General features: G+C 40.0%; 1 protein-coding gene across 1 annotated transcript in view; it reads left to right on the top strand.

Annotated features, from left to right (window-relative positions):
• tafa1b (TAFA chemokine like family member 1b) overlaps positions 1 to 24,732 on the top strand; it is a 170,187-nt gene extending 145,455 nt beyond the window's left edge. Inside the window, exons 4-5 of the mRNA XM_081357073.1 lie at positions 17,470 to 17,594; positions 24,612 to 24,732. Coding sequence (XP_081213199.1) covers positions 17,470 to 17,594; positions 24,612 to 24,629 — 143 coding nt within the window. The 3' untranslated portion in view covers positions 24,630 to 24,732. The remainder of the gene's footprint in view (positions 1 to 17,469; positions 17,595 to 24,611) is intronic.
• Positions 24,733 to 25,099: the final 367 nt, after the last annotated feature.

Below are 25,099 nucleotides of genomic sequence, written 5' to 3' on the forward strand. Positions count from 1 at the left end.
TAATGCATTTAAAAGTTGGTGCTCTTCAGCAACGGAGTGGACGTCACTCAAATGCCTCTGGGCGCAATTGGATAGGCTAGACCTAAAACCAATCAGAGCGATCGTCATCGTGTAAAGCCCGCCTCAGCGATTCTGATTGGTGCCGCGATTTCGACGGCATGGAAATGGGCTTGAATGAGCTCTTTGCCAGACTACTTGCAGAGCAAATCTAAATTTGCCAGAAGTTGTCTGGGTTTTCCCAGGCTAAGGGAAGACACAAATTTGCTAATTTTGTTAAATCTCTTTAAAAAAAAAAGAAAAAGAAAGCTGGTTTTAAGGGGTCTGTTGCCTGGTTTTAAAGAGTTTTAGCACTTTTCTCTAAACACAGGCTTGTCCAGGTTGGGAAACCAGTCCAGCCTACCAGTTTGAATGGTTAAAGCAATAAATGCATTTATTATTATTTTTTATTATTATTAAAAATCCACTTTAAAAAATGACCACCTCTCTCTACCTCTCTAAGGGTAAGCAAACAAAAAATAGTTCTGTGTGCCAAAAAAAGTAATATATCTCATTCAAACAAGCACAGTTCGTTTCATGAGTTACTTTTGTGTTAAATCTCAAAAACTAACCAAAATCTAACCAACTTAAATCTTAAACTAACCAAAACTGGTTTGCTAGTGTTAACCGCTCTGTTGGCTGGTTTAGAAAGGTTTGTAGCTAGATCAGCTAAATACAGGCATGTTCAGGATGGAAGACCATCTTAAACCAGCTAAGTCCAATAAACCAACTTGGAACAGATAAAGTGTTTTTATTTGTTGTTTCCATAACATAATCAGTAAAAAAAAATCTGACACCAACTGTCAAAATCATGTTAAAACACATTCTAGATTAAACAAACAGGTGATTTGCTCCTGAAGATATAGGCCTGGTTTCACAGACAGGGTTTAGAATAAACCTGGATTAGGCCTTAGTTCAATTAGGACATTTAAGTAGTTTTTTTGAAATGTGCCCTAGAAAAGAAAAAGAAAACAAGTAATAAAAACTCAGTGAGTGTTTTAGCGCAATTTTCTCACAGCATGGGATCACAACACTAAGAGAATTTTTTTTGTGCATTCCCGAGATTAGACCTTCCTTAACATAATGCCGAAAACCCGAAGTCTCTAGGTGGTCTGGTTGAGGAGTAGATAGAAGTGCAAGATTGGTGCGCACAGACAGAACAGAAATCATGAGTTAACAATCGCAATTTTGTCCGGTGGAAAATTGCGCTAAAAACATTACTGGTGTGCATCTTGAGAGAAAAAAATGCATATTTTAAGATGCAAGTTGCTTTCAGTTAAAACAGCTCAAACATGCATTTTAGTCTGGAACTAGTTTTAAGCCTGGTCTTGGGATAGACTTTTAGAATTTGTCTAGACCCAATCAACCCAACCCCCCCCCCCCTTTATTTGCATTAAAAATCCACTTAGTCCAAAACTCTCAAGGGGATGATGCTTCTTTTACACAAAAAATTACCACCTCTTTCCACCTGAAGGGTAAACAAACAAAAAATATGTGCTGAAAATCCCTTCATATATTTAATTCGAACAGGCGGTGATTCGGTGAAGATGCATATTAGCTCATTTTGTGTTAGATTAAAGAATGATTGTTTTGGGAGATATGTAGCTGTGTGTAGTTATATAGACAGTGGCACTATTAGTGGGAGTGTGCTGTCAGATTATCCCAGCATAGGAATTGATTATTAGCTTTGACAAGGAGAACTACGTCCCAGTTATGTCAGGCCCAACAAGACTCTTAGTAAAGAACATCCCTTTTAACATGTCAAATGCGGGGCTTATTCACCACATACACACATACGGGGCCGTTCACACACAGCTTTAGACCCAATTTTGCAGGGTCAGAAGAGCAGAAAAACACTCACAAATGTTTCATCTTTTGCTAATATTGTGCGAGAGTCTACTTCCATTTCCACTTTTTTAAATCCGTTCTGTTCTCTTCAAGCTGATTTCTGTCCTTTTTTCCCATTTCCACATCTCTCTGTTGTATACAGACACTCTCACACACAAAAACACACACACACAAACACACACATTCACTCTTTCTCTCTTTCCGTAAGTACCACTGATGTAGAATGAGCCCTTCTGTTTTGCTGGGGGCCGTTAATGCAGAGCATGACAGGTTGTCACGGTGCATTTGATAGAAGCCTTGCGAAACATACACGATTGAGATACACTTCAAGAGTTGAAAATGACTTCATAAGCTCATCAACACCCACTTAAAAAACAACAACAATGTATATGATTATGTATGTATGATCTTCCAGACATGTGGAATAATATTGTACCGCTTCATACACAAACCCAATCAGGAGCGGTGTCACACGGCACTATAAAACCAGCAAGGACATTGCGGGATGCAAGCTTTTTAATTACCATTATGTGTAACTTCATAATTACGACTACACCGCTCTCATAATATTTCCGCATTTGCATATTCTGTCTGTTTGTTTAGTCGCAATTAAACTTTGCCCCAGTTCTGAAGATTAATTGCATATTTATGGTGTCATTCGCTTCTCACCTAATAACAATGTTTTAATGCAGCGTTTAGTGCTCATCTGAGGCAAGGGGAGGTATTGTGACTGTTGGGCGTCTGATGAAAGTCTGAAATAATGAACATCAGTGGCAGCCTGCAAGGACGGAGCTGTCAGAATCCATGAGCACACAGTCCTCTGAGCACCTGGACAGAAGAACTCTGAAACAGCTCTACCTGGGAGTCAGGTGCCCGCAGAGAGGACGGGTCAGGATTAGAGCAACTCTGCACCAATAAACACGGACTTTCATTTTTCCTCTTGCTTGCTCTTTCTATATATGTCTCTCTCTGTCTCTTATGGAAGATTTTTCTGCCTCCGAGTAAAGAATTAGTTGTGATTATAAATCCTTATATCTCGCAACTGCAACTTTAGATATAACAATTGTGACTTTTCTTCCCATTTGCGAGCTTATATCTCATAAATGCGACTTTACGTCTCACAGTTGTGGCGATACAATTGTGCCCTTATAATGCAACATTATCCAACAACGGCAACTTTAAACGTTACAATTGTGGCTCATACACTATAGTGCCAAAAGTCTTGAGACACCCCTCCAAATCATTAAATTCAGGTGTTCCAATCACTTCCATGGCCACAGTTGTATAAAATCTAGCACCTAGGCATGCAAACTGCTTCTACAAACATTTGTGAAAGAATGGGTTGCTCTCAGGAACTCAGTGAATTCAAGCGTGGTACCGTGATAGGTTGCAATAAGTCCATTTGTGAAATTTCCTTACAACTAAATCAGCCTGTTCTCATCCTAGGGCGTCATATATTGACGCTTTTGACATTTCGTCGACATCGAACGCACATGGCACCCTTTAGCGTCAATATGAGACGCAGATAGAAATGGGCCAGAAGGCGCCTCCTAGTGGTCTAACCCTAACCCTACACCAGACCTAAACCTACCCATAACCGAAAAAAGCTCTGTGCGTGTCATATTGACGCTAAAGGGTGCCATGTGCGTTCGATGTCGACGAAATGTCAAAAGCGTCAGCATATGACGCCCAAGGATGAGAATGCGTTGTAGGGATGTTAACGATTAATCGACGATCGATTCATTGTCGATAATACATTTAATCGATGAAACCTTAAGCAGGTTAATGCGCGTGCGTGCTGCTCAACCGCGAAACATGCGAAACATAAACACGCGAGCGCGCCGGAGTTATGTTTGGGACCATTTTACACCTTCATCTTGGCTGTTTGCGTGTGCATTCGCAGCCTTTTGTTTTGTGCAAATGTAAGTTGTAACATTGTGTGTTTTGTGTAGGCCTATCTATATCTGATTTATCTCACATAGGATGCATTTGGTTAAGAATTAACGCTGTAGTAAAGCGTATGGTGATCATCTTCAGCTTCAGTGTGCGCAGCTCAAATGACAATGCATGACTAATAATGACTATGATTGATTGTGACTGTCATATTACATAAAATTATAAAGAGAACAATATTGTAATAAAACATTGTGAATTATTTGGGTTTAGTTGCCGTGTTTCATCGCGTTGCTCCAGGAAGAGCGCGTCCACAATAAGAGTCATTCTGAATGGCACGTAACTTAGTTCAAGGTCACTTGTGCATTCGCGTCATTTTGTGCAGATATAATTTGTAATATGTTTTTGTATATATCTGATTAATCTTATATAGGATGTGTTTCTTTAAAGGAACACACCGACTTTTTGGGACTTTAGCTTATTCACCGTATCCCCCAGAGTTAGATAAGTACATACATACCCTTTTCATCTCCGTGCGTGCCGTAACTCTGTCTGACGCACCCACCGCTAGCCTAGCTTAGCACAAAGACTGGAGGTAAATGGCTCCAACTAGCATGCTGCTCCCAATAAGTGACAAAATAACGCCAACATTTTCCTATTTACATGTTGTGATTTGTGTAGTCACAGCGTGTACAAATAACAAGGTCACATGAGACACAGCCATCTTCTAACCGTATACATACTGGGGACTATATTCTCAGAAGGCGAAGCACTGCTACTTGGGCGGAGTGATTTGCTCGCAGCACATGAGAAGCCCCGTAGTGAGGAGCAGAGAGTTATCGGATTAAGAATGGGATGTCATTAAAGTTAATGACATCCCATTCTTTAATGCATGTAAAGGCAGACATCCCAAAACTTTTGGCAATATATTGCATGTCAAAATTGCACCTTTATTGTAACTGTATTGTAAACAAAAATTACAGTAAGCTTGTCTTGAAAGAGTTTTTAAACATTTTATCAAAAGACATTGATGTATTTCTCTGGTGGTTTGTTTGCTAAAAAAAATGCTTTGATGCACTTAGAATGTAGCTGCTTACAAATGACATAATTTATGAGCAAATCTAAATGAACATATTTCAAATCATATTTTATAATAATAATAACCTCATTGTGTATTCTACTTAATGATGCAGTTTGCGCTGTGGCTACATAAAGATACTATCACGCAATGACATCCCAATGTAATTTAGCAACTTTTAGCAAAAAACCGACATACCTTTAGCATCTTTCCCTGAAAATTAGTTGGCAACTGCTCACAATTGTGAATTATCTTCACAATTGCAAGTATATATCTCACAAATGTGTCTCACAATTGTGACTTTATGCATCACAGTTGTGATTTTTTTATCTCACAATTATGAATTTATCACATTTTTGTGACCATTTATCTCAGTTGTTATCCCTATCTTACACCCAGCACAATACAGCACCAAGCACGAGTGTTTTTTGCTAGTTTCAGTCCGACAGAGTTATCATTTTCACGTCCTGTGCCACATTATTTAAATAGCATGCTGGCATGCTGGTCTGAAAACGAGGTGCGTTCTGGTGCATTGTTGGCGCGTTGCTATTTAGAGGCAACAGAAATAGACTGCGCCATTGACCAACTGAAACCTGGTCTAAAGTCAATGGCGCAATTATTATTATTTTTTTGTTATTTAATGAGCGCATTACTAATGTACGCTTATAGGCGAGTCCACAACGCGCATACACTCTGATTGGTTTAATGCACGTAAATCCCAAAACACACCCATTACTCATTATGAGAATAGGGACAACCCTTTTAGACCATTTTTCCCGTCGTTAAACTAGCAAAAGTGGATTCGGACACACCCTAAGTGAACTTGCGCCGTGTGCTTTAGATCATGCGCTTAGATCGTTAAAATAGGGCCCTTTGTCTCACGCTTGTAACTCAATATCTCATAATTCCTACTATTTATCTTGTAATTCAGATCTTGCATTTCACAATTGCAAATTACATGTTATTATTTGGACTTCAGCACAATTGCAACTTAATTGCAATTGTCACTTCATATTTCACAATTGTGACTACTGTATCTACCAATTGTGACTTTTCTTCACAATTCCAAGTAGATATCTCCCAAATGCTACCTTATGTCTCACAGTTGTGACTTTATCACACTTGCAACTCACAGTTGTGACTTTGTATCTTGATTGTAACTTTTTATCTTGTAATTGCAATCTTATATCTCACAATTGCCACTTTAATTCACAATTGCAACTTTTATTCACATTTGTACGTTTATATCTGATGTTTTGAGTTTTCGACTTAAACTCATAATTGTGACTATTACCGTTGCAACTTTTTCACACTTGCAATCTCATGATTGCATCTGTTATTGTGTATTGCATCTTTCTATCTGTTATTGCATCTTTTTATCTGTTATTGCATCTTTTTATCTGTTATTGCAACCTTTTATTTCACAGTTGCTCCTTTATATATCTCTTGTAACTTAATTTCAGAATGTTATCTCACAAATGTTGTGACTTTATTTCTCATAATTGTGTTTTCGTATCTCACAATGTGATTTTTTGGACCAAAAATATTGATGATTCATCCTGTAGAATGATAATGTTCCTGCCCATTCACAGCTGACTAGCAAATAACAAATTACCTATTACCTATTCAACTAACCTAACCTACTGCCTTTCAATATGTCCCACCCACACATCCTGTGAAAATAGGAAACAAGAAAATTGCGCTTCTCAAACAAATTCACAGGGTTTTAAGTAGGTAGCAGGCATCAAAACAGTTGATTTTACATAGCATAATTTATGTGTTGAGAATTTTCTGAGCCTATAAATATTCACAGATTGTTTTGTGAATTTGTTGAGAGCTGTGGACAGTTTGTCAGCATAATCGGCCAAACAATGCTCTTGTCATAACACCACGGCTGAGTCAAGTGTTCCATCAAGAAGGACACACGCACATAAGCTAACTTTGAGAAAAAGATGAGGACTCTCAGTTCTATTCATTAAGAGTGGAGAGCTTTGGCAGGGTCGGGATTGAGATGACTTACGCTGCTCTTTGAATGTCTAATCAAGCCACACTTCCTTTTCCGAGTAAAAAACTGACTAATGGAGACTAACGGCGCTCCGTTCCTTCTGAGGTCGGCCTTCTCTGACCCTCAGACAGGGACCTGATCTTTACTGATAATTACACCCCAGGTTCATTAGAGCTGCGCTTCTCGCCCTCTGACCTTATCTGGCTTTATTGCAACCGTTACCTGTGCCTACTCAAAAAAGAAAACACAGTTGATCCTTTCACACCAAGAGCCCAGCAAAGGCCTTATTCAATGAACAAGGTCATTAACAGACAGTTTCTCTGTGCATGTAAAGTAAGAGCGAGTGGCTAGAGTGGATTTAAAGAGCGAGATCATTCTTCACTTTGATAACGTGCAGGACAGCAGGGGGAGGGGGAAGATGGCCATTATCTGCACTGATGTATCGATCCGGACCCGGCACTGTGAATTAACACCTGCTAGAAAAGCATGAGAATTTAAAGTGTAATTGCTTAGCGCTCTTAATCTCCGCTGGAAGTGATCGATTGAGTGACGTTGGGAAAACGCAGTGTGCTGCCGAATCCATCCAGGAGACCCTGCAGCTGTCATATCAATTTTTTATCTATATGTGCACAGATTGTTTACAGAAAAATGTGACACTTTTAGATGCTGTTAGTTGCCAGCATTTTTTTTTTGCTTTTTTTGGGGGGACACTTTTTTTGTCCCCACACTTTGGGAAGTGTTCACTCTCACTTTTGCTTTTGAATAAGCATGTGTATGTGTGTGTAAGTGTCACCTCTGCATCAGTGATGGACATCAAAGTGTAATGTTAATGACAGACCCTTTTGACAGCTTGATTTATTTAATGCCAGACGACGAGCAGCATTGGCTGATACCTGACAGTGCTGCCAAACTGCGGGGTCACAGAACTACAAGCACACCAAAAGGTCCACACCTGCTCCCAATCATACAGCTCTTAGGATAATCAAGAACCTTCACAAAATGCAACCACAAACCATTACAACACAAACTGGAAAAAATTATCTTAAAGAGTCAGTCTCTACCTAAACTTACTGCATGGCAGCGACTCTAAGAAGACAGATGACCAGGAAAATGCGACCTGGGCCCCACGGGTCCTGCTCTGCTCCAATAATCCACTTTTTCTTGCCCTCTCCTGGGAGGAAACACTATCCTGCTGAGGCTACGGTGGCAAAAAAAAAGTTGCTGAAATTGTGACTTTGTGATGGCTGGAAGGATCCAGAAGAGGGCAAGATGCCGGAGGGGACCATATAAGGATCAAAGCCCGGTGAGAAAGGCCTGGCTTCCCGGCTGAGAAGGTCACCTGAACGGGATCTGGCCCGAATCCAGACAGATAAAAGTCTGAGAGCAAAAGCACTGACCCTAGTGTCCTCTCTAGTGAGCTCTTTTCTGCTCGCCAAGTTTGCGATGGAAAGAGAGAGAGAGAGAGAGCCATCTGTCAGATGGGTCAAACGCTGGTACGGCAGACATCAGACCATTTGTCTCACTTTGACTCTGCTGTATCCACACATTTAAAGACTGGCAGTAAATGCAGAAAGTGTCTTCTGGAGTATTACAGAATTTGGAGAAAATCGCTATGTGTTCAGTCATGTTGAGAGTAGAGTTTTGTGTAAACTCTTTTTAAGGTTAAACAGCAAAAAAATATTGTTCACTATTTTTAAATATTTAAAAAAATCTCAATCATTGGACCTGTTCCAAAACCCACACTTGTAGTCTTTGCACTTTACCACTTGTCTGCTTATAGTACATGACATATTTCCAGTATTTGATCCATGTTCAATTAAAGACCGCAAATGTGTATAGAACTTTTGATCATCCAATGGGACACAGTTACAACATAGTGTTATACAAATGCAAGTTTTTATGTATGAGCTTTATGTACACATTTTTAATACTTAGCACTTGTTTTTGTAAATGTTTTTTCAGTAGTAACTTGAAATTGTAAGAGACGACACAATTTAATTGTGGTGCCTCTAATTAAGTGATATATTTCAGTTGCAAATGTTTTACAAAAACAAATACTCATTTCTGCACCAATAAAATGAGCAACACTTTAATAAAATGTGCTCTCAAATGGCCAAGACCGCAAACGTTGGCATTGGGACTGGCCCAGTCACACATCCATGTTTTGGGATGAATAAATTAATGATTCAATGACTCTCTCATAAAGACACTCCCTGCATCTTAATTTGCATACTATCCTATCTACAAAGTATTCAAGATCTTGAATACTATTTAGGATGGATAGAATGCAAAGTAGGTCATAGTCTCTTACTTGTTTCCTTCATTAATGTACTGTATTAATGTCTTTGAATGAATTGGTTGAATGAATGATTCAATTAATTTTGTTGTAAATTTACTTGACGTATCGATGTAAGCTGCAGAAAGAGTCTCAGCCAATCTAATCCGAAGGACCTCACTGTTGTATAATCAAATTTATATAATTTGAATTTTGATGTGATCATTTCAAAACAACATGCACTTATGATGTCCTATATGTAAATGTAGCTACATTCTGCTCACACTGAGTGTTGTAAATACAAAAGGCTCACATTTCATACTCCCTGTTAGGCCAGAGTTTTAATCTGGCCTTCAGTGTTTTCATCATTGCTCTCTTCCATGGAATTGATTTCTTTTTCTCTCTTTTTTGGTTTTTGCCTTCACTATTTTCATTTTCAAATGGCTTCAACATTCAGAGTGTCTGAATATAAATCCTTCACAGCCTGGTAATGAAAAAGTGGCTTGTTGGTTTTCTCTCGCTTTTCGAGCTCAGGAACATTACATTTGAGAACAAGCACCCTGTGGCAAAACACCTGTGCAATATCTGCTTTTAAAAGACATACACCATTTTGTGTGGAGAGTGTCATTCTGCGTTTTAGATCTATTTTTCACAGTATAATCAAGTTTGACCATTCAAGTGGGTGTTTCCATTTGTTTTTCCATGTATTTTGAAGATGGACTATGATAACAAAACTAATATATCATACCTTCCGTGTATGACTAACTGATGGTCCTGTGTAATGCAAAACAAAACAATTGCCATGTATCTGAAACCTTGAAAGAACATGGATACACCCCTGCTGACCGCTAATTGCTTTGTGATTAAGATGGTACAGTAAAACTGAGCTGTACAGAAAAGTGGCGGGTAAAGGAACAGGAAGAGTCTGTGATAATCACTCTCCATCCTGTTCAGACCGGAGGGAGTTTAGTGTTTAATCAACCTTGGGCCAGTGTGTGCACCGCACATGAGAGTGAGGAATTATGGGACAGATAACGCAGTCAGGTTTGGAAATCTGTGGTGGCTATTAGGCTCATATCTACAGTTGGTGGTATATTAGTCAAATGGTTGTGGGGGGGGGGGGTTCATGATTGGTTACAAGGTAGTTCGTGAAGTCAGAAACACCAGCGATTTCAAATCACGTTTTTGAGACTGCCTTTGGTTCACTGCAGTTTTAAGGAGAAAATAAAACACCTCTACCTCCTCAGCATCGATGCGGGGGAATAAGATCTTACCACCCTCATCTGTGAAGAAAGAAAAAAAAAGACTGCTATAAAAATCGAGTGACTGAGACAATGCATAGATTATGAGTACATATTGTATTGCAAGCTATGAATTTATTGAACTATTTTAATACAGTTCAGCCTTTCATCCAGACTATGTTGACTATGTTGATATTTTACTGTTTAATTTGGAGGAATTAAATAAGTTGGCTGCATTTAATTTTCAGGAATTAAATGATATGCTAGATTCATGTATACGTTCAACCTTTCATCCAGAATGTTTTGACTTGTCTGGTTGATCTTTTACTGCATTTAATCTTGAGTAATTAAATAAGTTGGCTACAGTCTTGACTTCGACTTCCAACCAGATGGAACTGGATAAATATTCTGAATGTTCTGATCCTATCTGACTTCTGACCTGTAATGCAGCCTGGATCATAATCATACACTGTTCGCTCGTTGGCCAGAGGAGAACTGGCCCCCGACTGAGCCTGGGTTCTCCCAAGGTTTTTTTCTCCATTCTGTCGCCTGATGGAGTTTTGGTTCCTTGCCACTGTTGCCTTGGCTTTTGGCTTGCTTAGTTGGGGACATTTAATATTCAACAATATTATTGATCTGCCTTACTTGAAGTGGACGATGATGCAAATTTCTTCTAGAAAACTTTGTTGTATTATTTTCATGTTATCACTCTGAAGCTGCTTTGATACAATCTGTATTGTAAAAAGCGCTATATAAATAAAGGTGACTTGACTTGACATTCAATTTTGAGGAAATAAATTGGTATATTACGGTGCTGCAGCTGTCCACCTCTGAGGAGATGGATGTTCTGAGCATCGAGTTAAGGGAAATTGAAGATTCGCCATCTCAATCCCCTGTGTACAAGGAGTTTTTCGAGTTTATAACCATTTCAGGACCTTCCAGTCTTTCCCGATTTCCACTAATAAAATTCGAGATCGCGGATTAAGCCCTTTCATCTCGTTTTTTTTCAGTTCTCAATATTTATTTTAATAAAGACAAAAGACAGAACAGACACTTGCAAGCTATCAGTCCTGTCACGGCTTAAGGCTCACCTTAAGGCTTGGCATTACCCTCTAGGCTGGTTTGAACTACTATGGTGCTGGTGGGTAAGGCATAAATGGGGGGCTGCTTGGCAGAGCAGCCCCAGCCACTAACAAACTCCTTGTACAGGATAGAGTGTTGTTTCCCGTGCTTCCCCTCAGAAAGATTGGGGACCGGGATGGCATTCTCAACCAAAGCCTTTGAAGCATAAGATGGATCTAAGGACCGTTGTTCCTGCGAAAAAGGCTTTGGCCAAAGAAAGGTCCTGACGGCACTGGTGTCAGACCTCTGAGGGCAGCCCCGGCCAGGGTGGAGCGGTGTACACCTCAGTATATGGTGCCTGCCCCACCTCGGTGCCCTCAGGTGGCCGTTCTGCCAACAGTTCTGCTTGGTGCCTTGATGCACAGCGGTCTCCAGCGAGCACACGGCTCAGTGTCACCACGGTGCTGCGTCAAACTGCCATTCTCTGAGGGGAGTTCAAAAACAGTCAGTTCAGTTCTTTCTTGCCATTATGCTTCAGGTCACTGAAGTGGCTGTTCCAATTTAACCAGAGGCCAGTCTCGAGAGGCTGGTACCCTTAGTAGACTATCTGACAGAATGGAAGAATCTACCAAATATATCTCAGTGGGTCCTGCAGATCATAGAGAAAGGCTACAGAATCCAGTTTGGTTCTCATCCGACATGTTACAACGGGGTGTTGCTCACGTTAGTGCATCCCGAGCAGGCTCTGGTAATGGAGCAAGAAGTGGAAACTCTATTAGCGAAGGAAACAATAGAGCAGGTGTATTTACCCGACAGAGTATCAGGTTTTTACAGCCGTTACTTCATTGTTCGGAAAAAGAATGGGGGGTTGCGTCCTATACTAGATCTTCATCAGTTGAATTGTGCAGTCAAGTAACTCAAGTTCAAAATGCTGACACTCAAACAGATAGTGACTCAAATCAGATCCGAGGACTGGCTTGTCATGATAGATCTAAAAGATGCATACTTCCATGTCTCCATCCTCCCTCAGCACAGTAAGTTCCTGAGGTTTTCTTTCGGGGGCGAAGAATACCAATATCGGGTGCTTCCATTCGGTCTAGCTCTATCACCCTGCACATTCACCAAATGCGTAGATGCAGCTATGGCACCGCTCAGGCTGCAGGGCATATGCATTTTGAACTACATAGACGACTGGCTGATTCTAGCGGAGTCAGAGCAGTTGGTGGTTCGGCATCGAGATGTCGTCCTCGCACACATGCAGAAATTGGGGTTGAGACTCAATGCCAAGAGAGTGCTTTCTCCACTACAGAGAACCACTTTCCTTGGTGTGGTTTGGAATTCGATGCGAGCCGTTCTGTCACCCGCTCGTGCAGCTGCTATCCTCACAGCCACAAAAAAGTTAAAGCTAGTCCAGTGTTAGGAGCTCTTTGCCATCGAGTTGCACTCTCAACAGATGCTTCCATCACTGGCTGGAGAGCGGTAATGGAAGGCCGCTCAGCTTAGGGTCTCTGAAGGAATCATAATCTTTCATGGCATGATGATGGCAGTCTTCAATGCATTGAAACACTTCCTCCCAAACCAAACACATCGGTGGTCTCTTACATAAATAACCAGGGGGTCTGCGATCACATCCACCATGCAAACTGGCGCACCAGATTCTCTTGCGGACCCTAGGGAAGCTGCTCAGCCTGAGACCAGTCCTGGGGCATCAGAATGTAGGAGCAGACATCCTGTTGAGGCAGGGGCTGAGCCCCGGGGAATGGAAACTTCACCCAGAGGTGGTGAAATATATATGGGAGGTATTTCAGCCAAGTGGAAGTGGATCTTTTGCGTCTCAGGATACAGCGCACTGTCCACTTTGGTTCTCCCTCGCACACCCAGCTCCCTTGGGGGTGGACGTTGTGGTATAGAAATGGCCGAGGCTACATCTGTAAGTTTTTCTCCGATTACTCTGCTCTCAGGAGTTCTGGAGAAGGTCCGCCGGGACAGAATAAGTCTACTCCTAGTAGCGCCGTACTGGCCGATCTGACTGGTTCTCAGACCTGGTGTCCCTCCTCAACGGCTCTCCCTCGGACGGCTCTCCCTCCCTCGGCTCTACCTTCGGTCTCAAGTGGGAGGGGTGACCCTTCACCCCAGCCCAGAGATATGGAACCTGTGGGTTTGGCCTCCCAACTCATAGACTCTGGTCTCTCAATTGAGGTTGTGGAGACCATACTTTACTCCAGAGCTCCCTCAATGAGGAAACTGTAAGTATTGAAGTGATGGGTTTTCATTTCATAGTGGGGAGTTCCAGTTCGGTATAGATATGCAAGGGAGAAAGCCTATGTTAAGTTCAAGTTCCAGTAACTGGATAAAACGTCTCAGGTGACGACTGTAACCCTAGTTCCCTGAGAAGGGAACGAGACGCTGCGTCACTTTGCCATACTCCCTGCATTCCTGTGATCGACTTGCTTCGGCTAAATCTAAGCTGACGCCGGTCAGACCGGATGTGCTTTTATCCTTTGCTGGTCGTGACGTCACCCGCCTGTGACGTTCACTCTCGCCATTGGACTAGTTGACACAAGTGCTTCAGACGCAATCACGCAGGGGCGTTCCCAAAGCGTCATCAACGCAGCGTCTCGTTCCCTTCTCAGGGAACTAGGGTTACAGTCGTAACCTGAGACGTTTTATCCAGTTACTGGAACTTGAACTTAACGCAGGCTTTCTCCCTTGCATATCTATACCGAAAGTGTAAGCTGTGTCTTTCGGGCCTTCTCAGAGAAGTGAGAAAAGTAGAATGAGGATTTCACAAAGACTTAAAATCTGCCGTTAAAATCTGAAGGATGTAAAGCAGTGAGCTAAGAGTGTGTTTGTGAGGAGAAAGGAGTCAGCCTGTGCTTGGATTTAGCTGAAGCTATGAGTGAGGATTGTGCTAAGACTTTATATTGATTAATTTTTACCTTTTAACCTTGGTGAGAGACAGCAAAGATAGTGTCCAGAATAATGAAATCTGGACTTTTAACCTTCAAATCCCAAACAATTTACCTCAGAAAATCCTCTTCACTGCAGCAAGAACAAGAACAGTTGACAGTTGAAAGAGGGTTTGTTGGTGGACAGACTTAAAGGGATAGTTCAACCAAAAATGAAATGAAAGTGTGTTTATACAATGGAAGTAAATGGTGACAAAAACTGTTGGTTACCACATTCTTCAAAATATCTTCTTGTGTGTGAAAATGAAATAGACAATGTGAGCAATGTAAGCCGAACTGTTTGACATATGAATGGATTTAAATATTTATTTTTTCCAATTCAAATGTTAAAACGAGTACACCAGCAGCTAGAAGATTGTCAATGTCTGGAGGAATGAAACCTTTAACCTACATATTTGTATGACTAGTGCAGAAAAAGGAATGTTTTAAAAAAAGAAAGCTCCTTACCTTTATACTGTTTCATTTCATTTTTTAAAAATACAGTCATTGAAATGATGTCCCACTGTAATGTTAGTGTATTGGTTTGAAATAGAAGCTACACTGACTGAAACTGCTAAACATTTTTAGAGCTTATTTCGTCAAGGGAAAACATGGTGACTCGAGGCAGCCTCCATTTCTGTCGTCGCTACATTTCTTTCTCCTCCCTATGTAGTGTGTAGCAGTGAATGCGCTCTGACACGTACACAAACAAATACATACTCAAAACCCATGCTAATTAGAATTGGGGATTTTTTTCTTCATGTTTTGCTTTTAGCCTGAGAGAAAATATTCAGCAAATGACATCCAGTAAATATGTATGTCATAATACATTTAATACCTTTTTTTAATTCAATGTAATATCAAAGTAAAATACAAGGCTTTTCCCATTGCACTTAAACCTGGGTTACCAATCATATGCCAATGCTATTTTTAACCCTGGATTATGACACTCTACTCTTGATTTTGCAGTGCTAACATTGAATTACCTTGCCAAAGTTGTGCAATGTGTACTAGAATATTAAAACAGATTGTTTAGCAACACACAACCAAATTATAAACTAAATATTTCTTGCTTTATTAAACATGGGCTTTGTTCAGTCACAGAAATGTCCATGTGCTCTTTCAGGTAACCCAAAACAGTAACCCAAAACAGGCAGAACGGATTTACATGGTGACATTTTCACAGACTATATCAAATTAAAACCGGGGCACGTACCTGTCGCGAGTTCAATCAATGTTATTGACCTCATAAATATGCAGATAAAAATGGTAACCCAGGGTTTACAAAAGTACAGTGTAAAAACTTGAAACCTGAATGTCCAGGATTACTAACACTTTATTTTAAGTTGACGAAGTGACACGTTATTACATACTTACTATAGTAATAACAGTAAATTATGCATAATTACATGTAACTAACCCTAAATCAAACCCTAACCGTAACTCTATAGTAAGTACATGTAGTGAATTAATATTACTCAGTACTCGTACTCGTACAATATTACTCCGTCACCTTAAAATAAAGTGTAACCTTAATTTGAAATCCATGATAAATTATGGACAGTAGCTCAGTTTCCATCCAAAGCGGCGAATTTAACTAAAATTTAACAAAAAATGTATATCGCATTTGCGAATAAAGCACCTTTTCCATTCCTTGTGTTCAAGGGAAAAAATTTTCACTTCCTGTGAAATAAGTGCAAAATAACTGTAATAAAAAATGGAAGTTCCTGCAATATTGGATGCCATTTGTCTGCATGCAGGCAAAACACAATAAATGCTGGCATATTATCTTGCGTTTTGAGGCGGATGCCTGGCGTTTGGGATCTCAATCGTGTGAGACAGTTCTGTCAATTTGATGACAGACTTTGGCTCAGGCATTATAATGACCAAGGTTGCAATTTTGAGATGTTGTGCAATGAAATTGCTCTGCTGGTTAGTCCAGTTATCCAATCATATCCTCTGTTGAGGCAAAGTCACATGAGTTGTTTTTGCTGCACATCAAGGGAGTTATTGTGTAAATCTGTTACCATCATAGTTTATGCGCATGTCTTCTTAGATAAAAAAAAAGAAAAGATCTGCCTCAATTTGGTACATGGGTTTTTTATGCAGATTTTGGGAATTTATGCACTCTTGGTGTTTCCACCCATGTATTTCTAATTCAATATCCAATATTTCAATATTAATTCAATAGTTCTAATATAAAAAGAGAGAGGCATTTTGGATGTTTAATTTACAAACCATGTCCCCTTTAGGTTTAAATGTTTAAATATCATGTTTCTCCCCAATTTACATGTATCAAAATATCTTGTGTTTCTTTTATATTGGCACAATGTCTATGAACGGCATTTCTTGTTTGATGTTTTATTGTTCCCATTTATTTGTTGTCCCATATGGTATTAAATTGAAGTCTATGAACTGTTTATATGACTTTAAGCGTGGGTTCAAATGTTAAACTTGTTTTTTTGTTTGTTTTTTACAGACAATGTGTACTTGTTCCCAACACTGTTTTTAATCATTATCTACTGTTTCAGATGGACTTAGACTGGAGTCTAATGACTAATTATTTGATTGTTTAATTATGATCACAATCACCTGAAGACTTGCAGCGTTCTTTCTATATAGTCGTTGAGAACAAGTGAAACTGACACACTGATGAAGGCAAATAGCCGAAACATTTGTTATGTTTATCTCCTGTTTGCAATCAAAAAATCCATTTCTAATTCAATATCCCAGAATTCACATAAAAATAGGGTGGATGGAAAAGCTAGTGTGAGACAAGATAACCCAAGATTACAATGTTTAGAATAGCTTGGTTAATGGTTTCAAGTGTGAAAAGCCAAGAATGTCACATTGCTAAAGATGAATTTTATAAAACCAGATAGTGCTCTTAATTTTTCTACATGTCTGAAACATATTTCTCTCTCTCTCTCTCTCTCTCTCTCTCTCTCTCTCTCTCTCTCTCTCTCTCTCTCTCTCTCTCTCTCTCTCTCTCTCTCTCTCTCTCTCTCTCTCTCTCTCTCTCTCTCTCTCTCTCTCTCTCTCTCTCTCTCTCTCTCTCTCTCTCTCTCTGTTTGTCTCTGCAGCCTCCATCGTGATTGGGAAGTGGTGGTGTGAAATGGAGCCGTGTCTGGAAGGAGAGGAGTGTAAGACACTACCAGACAACTCCGGCTGGATGTGTTCCTCTGGGAACAAGATCAAGACCACGAGGGTGAGGGCTCGGAGAATGCTGAACATCATTTCATACACACACACATACATACAATATATCTGATAAATTTAAAAAGAAAAGTAAAAAGTTACATCAAATATAAGTGCAATATTCTGTATGTTATGTAAACAGAAGTTTTACTTGTTAAATGATTCAGATACAAGAAAGATTGTTTTGTTAGACCGAGGGACACATTTAACTTTGGACCTCACTAACCTGTTTATTCTTCATGATATGATGTGGCGGTAGCTCGTGTTCAGAAGACACATCTTCTTCATTTAGTCCAATTCAGCGTTATAAAGGATGCTGTGCAGAGTTCAACTTAAGAAATAAGAAACTAAATAACAAGTTTGAGACATTAGGACACAGGTCAGACAAAAATAACCTAAACATCGTAACTCGGACAGGAAGTATGCATGACACAATATTAAAACTTTATGAGCAGATCAGTATTCCCATATGCTGATTCAGTAGAGAGGTGACAGACAGCGTATCTATGAGACAGTGAACACAAGTAGATAGTACTACAGGGGGTTTGGTCCCTCCTTGGCTTCTCCACGTGTTAAAACTATCCCAAGCCCTGCTTATGGGAATCCGATGGTGGCCTGATGATTTTCGAGATTTCCAAGGTAAGATCATGCATACAAACCTAAATAACCAGAGAAAGCCATCATTAGTGTAAAAATATCATTAAATAGATTAAATAAAATAATGTGCCCACCTATGTATGTCAAACTTAAAGGGACAGTTCACACAAAAATGAACATTCGTACACATTCTGGTTGTCCTGAACCCATATGCTTTATAAAAGTAATAATTTCGTTATACAGCTCTTGCCTTACAACAATGGCCTTACAACAACTATAATTGTGGTCCATATGATACAAGTGCTATATTTAGGGCCCGAGCACCGATGGTGTGAGGACCCTCTTGGAATTGCTCTGTTTATTAGAACATTGAATCTTATATGATAGGTTTGTGAGGAACAGATAATCAGACCTTCATTATTTACTGATTATTCAAAACTCAATATTCACTGAATACTGAACCCCAAAACTCATGTCTAGCCCGTTTGCATCCATTTTTGTTTAAAATCAAATACAGCTCATCACGTTTGGTTACCACACAGACAAGAACCAGTGTCCAAAGCACTGGAATTTGGATGTGGGTTGTATGAGAAATTTGGTAATACTTTAAGTTAAACTGACTAAATGTTTGATCTGTACCTCACAAAAAAATGCATTATTATATAGAAATTGTCACAGTTATGTTCAATTTGTTTAGTTTTCATGGACTCATCTGTCACTTATCTGTTACTATGGACACTAACTCTATCATCACATCTGTTTGTCTTTTAGTTAATCACCATGTGTGTTTAAGTTCATCTTATTCAATCAGTGTTTGTCCAGTCAACGTTGCATTTAGTGTCTGTTGCCCTGCCTGCCTGTCTGGCTGATTATTTGCATTATTCTCATTAATCTTAGTATTGGAACGTTAATCTTCATCTTCATCTGTTTGCCTGCAACGACCTGTGACAGAAATATAGCAAACAAATCATCTGGACTACTTTTGTTCTTATTTGGTGCTTGGCAGTTCCTGATCTCTATGAACTGTCATTGTATGGCAATCGTTTGTGTAACAATTCTTCAAAGATTGTATTTTTGTGTTCCATGTAAAAAAATAAAATAAAATAAAAGGTTTTGGGACAACATGAAGGTGAGTGAATGAAAGCAGAATTGACATTTTAAGGTGAATTATTTCTTTATTTCTTATTGAAATTAATCAAAAGAAACAACCATATTTATCCATCTTTTGAAAGGTGTAAATTAGAGTACTGGTGATTGGGAAAAAAACTGCTCCTGATATTAAACTTCCTTTTTTTCCTTCATATTTTCTTTCCCAGAACACCCAGCCATATTCAACTTTTTAGCTCTGGGGGCCACCAAAACTGGCTCAACAGAAGCTCAGCGGCGTCCTTCTCCTCATCAAGGTTGGTGTTTCCATTTTTTTTCCAACATCTTGAGCCTTATGATTAGGCTTGCACATTTTAATCACTGCTCATCAACATCATTACACTCCCAAACATAATTATTGCTGAGTCAGTGTTTGTGTTTGTGAGCATATTTATATGCTGCGGATGATTAAAAAGCCACAAATATATGCCTCCTCCAGTGTCTATTCTCCCGTCAGCGTAATTTATAAGCACGCGCATGCACTAACATAATGAAAAATGTGAACGCGGTAGTCGGTGCAGTAATTACCGAATACAAACCGATGAAGAAACAGATGCACAAGCAAACGCTCTTTGTCGTGCGCAGTCACACACCCCAAAACACACTGTGCCACTGTACTAATGCAGCATAATTGCGTGCATGCAAACACGCAGTCATCCACACCCATGCAGGGGCAGACTCAAATTAATGAGCATGCAAACACACACACAGCGAAAAGGGCTCAAGCGTGACCATGTAGCCTGTAATGAGTGCATAATGCTGGAATCAGTATTTAGCCTCGTCGTTTGCTTCCATTGTCTCTCGTTTTGTAAGCTCCTGGGCATGGTAAGGGTTTGATTACCATGTTTGTTTGTGGGTTTCCCGACATTATCCCATTATCTTTGAGGTGTTCAGGGTGTGTTTGTGCGTGTGTGTATGCACTTCCTGACTATTTGAGTAATGTGTAACCTTCTAGCCTGGAGTGTCTGATCTGCCCCACTGGAGAGTTGGTATCTGGCTTTCTGTAAACACCTTTGACCATCTTGCTGGCTCGGTCACCCTTCATCCCCCATCTCGACCCTATACACTCCCTCCCGATCTTTTTTAAAGCAATCTGGCCATGTTTGTCCATGATCAGAGCAAACAAAAAGCAAGGCTAAATGCTAAAACCATCACTTGCAGTATTTGGTTTGCTCTGAAAATTTTTACTTTGCGGTTCACGCTTACACACACAAGCTTGTTTACTCACAAACGCTGGTATGGCGTCCATTCTCTCCTTTTTCAAATTGGCATGTGAGTAAGAAAAAGCCAGAGCGTGTGCCTGACACCATTTTTTCTCTTTTTTTCTTTATGTCTTGCAGAGAGGGATCCCTCCTTGCCTGTAGCTCCAGACAAGGCAGGCCTCTTTTGAGGAAGGCACACAGTGAGAGAGGCTGAGAGACACGCTCACCCTACCTGTTCCTAATGGCTATTTCATTCAGTTCCTTTATAAACAAACAAAATCAATACGTAAACAAGAAGACAAGGTTTATCCCCCAGTTTCTGTTTACCTTCATCTGCCTCATTTGAGAGGAGAGATGGGCTCAATCTGTAGCTACTGTACAGCTGGGAGTCATTCACTCCAGGCTGGATGAATCACCTCAGCACTGGCCCCTAAAACCAGCTGGTCTCAAACATCAGAAGCCGCACAATTTTGGCATAAGCATCAAGGTTTCATTAGTATTCATAGGAATCCATAAATGCATTTTTTTTAATAGACACTGAAGTGTACAATATGAACATATTGACAGCATCTAAAAAGTGGCAACAAAAATCACACAGCAGGTTCTAAATGCATTATATAAATGTGATGATCAATCAACAATCAATATCAACAACATATCAATCAACAGTCAATCAAAATAATTTCATGAATTCAATATATTAAGCTAAAAGGATTCAGAAACTGTTTGTATGTCTCTAAAGTTGTTCCATTTTAAAATGCATATGTTTTAGATGCTGTCACTATGTTCATTATGTGCACAAAAAAATGTACATCCTAGAACCACACTTTATTGAGGCCACGTTGGGGTTATGTGAGGATTCAAATCGAACCAATAAGTAAACATTTTCTCTTTTTTTAAAAAAAGGATTAGGTTTTGGTGCTCAATCATAAATTCTGTTATCGGCATTCTCTAGTCTGCATGCTTCACGTACAAATAAATGTTTACAAGGAAACAGCATGTTCATTTCTCAGAACACTCTGAGAAAATTTAATGGCTTGCTGTTTCCTCTCGGAGACAGATTTGGTCGGCAAGTATGTCTCTGAGACACGTTCTTAACAGAAGGCTTTTTACAAGATACCTGTACTGTTCAAAGAATCCCATCTGTGTGGTTTTTCAGAGCAAAAGTAATCTGCCAAGTGATGGTTTAACATTAAATCATATGATGATCAAGTCAGTTTGTCCCAAGAGTCCTGTTGAACCCAGAGCCTCGACTGTATCTGTATCTCTTTCAGCTGTCAATGTCACATTAAATTAATTCTAACACATTCATGCTGTCTGGAGTCTTGCTGTATGCTTTCCTCATTTAAAAGTCACATTCAACAGCTGCATAATCTAAACCAGATTACAATTTTTGGTATATGGTGTATGCTCAACTAAATTGAAATATCATTTTAGAATTAAAATGCAAAATGTGTATTTGGGATGTGCTTTTAACCCTGAATCCAGCCAATCAATGGAAGTAGTAGCAGACAGTAGAGGACACCTGAGCAGAAACGAAGGAAGTATGGCTGCATTTACATAGAGTCCACTATAACAAACCGCATTGGGAGAGACAGAGCCATACATTCTAGCAGACAGCAGAAGACAAATTGCATCAGGGTCACTACTGTTTCCTGCATAGTATGTGGGGGTTGGAAGTTGCACAGCACGCAAAAGCTTTTATTTTAAAGAGGAAAGACAAGGAATATTCGGCTTAAAACAAACTAAACGCTTGGCATAAAATGGCACAGAGCTGTCAGCGTTTACGTGTATATAAAATAAGCGTTAAGTCCAGCAAATCGGATTATTTTAAACAAAGAGATTGTTGCATCCTTTGTCAAAGAAGCAGCTGTTTTCCTTCTGTCTCATGTTAGTATTGGTGAAATGCCACAGAAGTGATGTTAGCCAGGGTGCTGTGATTGGTGTGATGTCATAGGCTGGCTAACCTCTTTTGATTGGCATGAACTGGTTCCTTTCCAGAGGGGATCTGTTATGATGGACAGCTCCTCCTCCTCCTCTGCCTTGCCTTGCCTTGCCCAGGATGATCGGAGCATGTGGAGCGTAACTCTGCCGCATGATAGCTGTCTGTCTGTTGGGTTATGGGGGGCCCCAAGGGGTGCTTCTAATTTCTGTCCCCAGTCACTCTCTCTGTCTCTGTCTATGTCTCTCCCTCAATCTGTGGCTCACACCTGGTTGCCTTCCTTCGCACCAAGATGGAAAAATGTCAGCATATGCTTTATGTGCTGAGGGCGAAGCCACAGGCTTGAGCATTTAATTAGCTTCATTGCACTGCTGACATCACAACTTTTTGATAAAAACGCCACCTAGCTCTGAGTCACATGGATTGCTTGATGGATGGATGGATGGATGGATGGATGGATGGATGTAGTGTTGTCAAAAGTACCGGTACTTCGGTACCAAGTCAGTACTGAATTTTTAAAAATGTGACGATACCAGCATTTCTGTAGTACCGAGTACCGGGTATATTCGGCACCCAGTAATAGGCAGCTGCTTTCAGTCGCTCCGTGTTTATCTAAGCACGGGGCTCCAGACTAACTTTTTTACTTGGAGCACTGTCTGTAGCCGATATATACCACAATATATAGTGTCTGTGAATATTAAACCGCAAAAGGACTAAATATTAACCCTGCATGTTTTGCTTGTCTCTGTGTGAATGAATGGCGCAGACGCGCGGTTTCATTTACCTCACACACACACACACAAACACACAGAGTGACGCTCGCGCTGTTTTCAGTCTCTGCTGCCTCACGATATGATGACATGATGAAATTCATCTCCAGAGCCGCTCTGAGAGTCACTTCATGAGCATTTTACTGTTTCATTTGAGAAAAACTATCGTCATATCATACACACACAAAAACTAAAAGGTCTTCACGGCAACCCGTCAAAATAAAAGTTCGGTTTAACTTGAAGAAATTGACAGAAATAATTAGGCTACTGTACAGTAGATTTAGCTATGTCTCCATGTATTAAAAATACTACTAATAATAATAATAATGTGTGCATTTGAAGGTTGCTTATGTTTCACTTGATTTTTTTTTATAAGTAGGCTACTATTTACGTTTAAACAACATGTAGCCTTCAGTGCTTATATGTATAATTTACTTATGATTACCGTCATAAACAGTAAGTCATTAAATTGAATTGAATATTTTTTTCAAATAGTTGGAATAAAATGGAAAAATAGTTCCAATAGATTTTGCTGTGGTACCGAAATTGGTACCGAGAACCGTAAAATTTTAATGGTATTGGTACCGACTACTGGAATTTTGGTAGCCTACCGTGACATCCCTAGATGGATGGATGGATGAATGGATGCTTTGGAAATATTGTCTAATAAACTAGATAGATGGATGGATGGATGGATGGATGGATGGATGGATGGATGGATGGATGGATGGATGGATGTGCCGTGCCACAATATATGTGGCGTGTTTGTAATTCTTTTTGTATTCATGTTGGTTTAGCGACAAGCTTTCTGGGAAGCACATCAAAAGACGATTTGCGCTGACATAAGGTTGGCTAATCGTTAGTGACTGTGGCTGTTATCGTGCATTTCCTCCAATATGAGGAGGGAGAGGACGGATCGTTAATAACGGTCTGAGTGAAGCACAATGTTGCATTGAGAGCAAGACACACTTACCAGACAGACTAAATAGGGGTCCCTGAAGTCACAGAGAGAGGGATAGAGAAACAGGGAGGAAGAAAAGAATCTTATTTCCCTCTTGGCAATGCTACTGAGCTCTTTTCACTGCGCAGCGTAAACATGGAACATACAGAAATGTGAGATGGCAGATGGGCGACCAACTGAATGCAAATACATTCATGCACACAGTGCCAATCGGTACTAATCGGTATCCATTACCAGTATAAGGTTTAGACAAATTAAAACCATCCATACATGGACAATAGCTTTAGCTCAAAGGAGTTTTCTTTGCTGATTTGAAAATCTAAAAGTCAGTAATTCCTTCTGGGAATCATTCTTCACCTTTGTTCTAAGCGTGCATGTGTGTTTTCTCTTCCTTTTTGTCTGTTTTCAGATTCATCCCCGAACCTAACAAAGAGCTCCTTCACAAGCAGTGAATGTGGATTCTCTCTGTCAGAATGGACGAAACCATCAATTCAAAGGGGTGTTTGGCTGGATTACCTGTGACTGAACAATAAAGAATGACATTCTTGGGGATAAAGACGAGATTTGCTCATTCGGTGCCAAGGAATATGAAAAAAAAAGAAATAAAGCAGGCTAATCTGTGTTTTTGGTCAGTGAGCCCAACGCTGCAGACTCCAGCGGCTGTGTCCAATTCTTTCGATTTTCTGCGTTTCTCCTGACCACCTTCCTCTAGTTCTGAACTCATACAGCTTAGGGGAGCCGTTTACTGGATTTCAAATTATATTTGAAGACTTTACCTCCCTAGGTAAACTGGACAATCCTGATGTAAGCTGCGAAACGACTGTATGAAGGATTGTGATGGATAAGCATTGCTGTGTGAAAATGAGGTGGAAATCAATAGGAGATTTTTTCCCATCC

The sequence above is a fragment of the Scardinius erythrophthalmus genome (genome assembly GCF_964197995.2).
Source record: "Scardinius erythrophthalmus genome assembly, chromosome: 25".
Lineage (NCBI taxonomy): Eukaryota > Metazoa > Chordata > Actinopteri > Cypriniformes > Leuciscidae > Scardinius > Scardinius erythrophthalmus.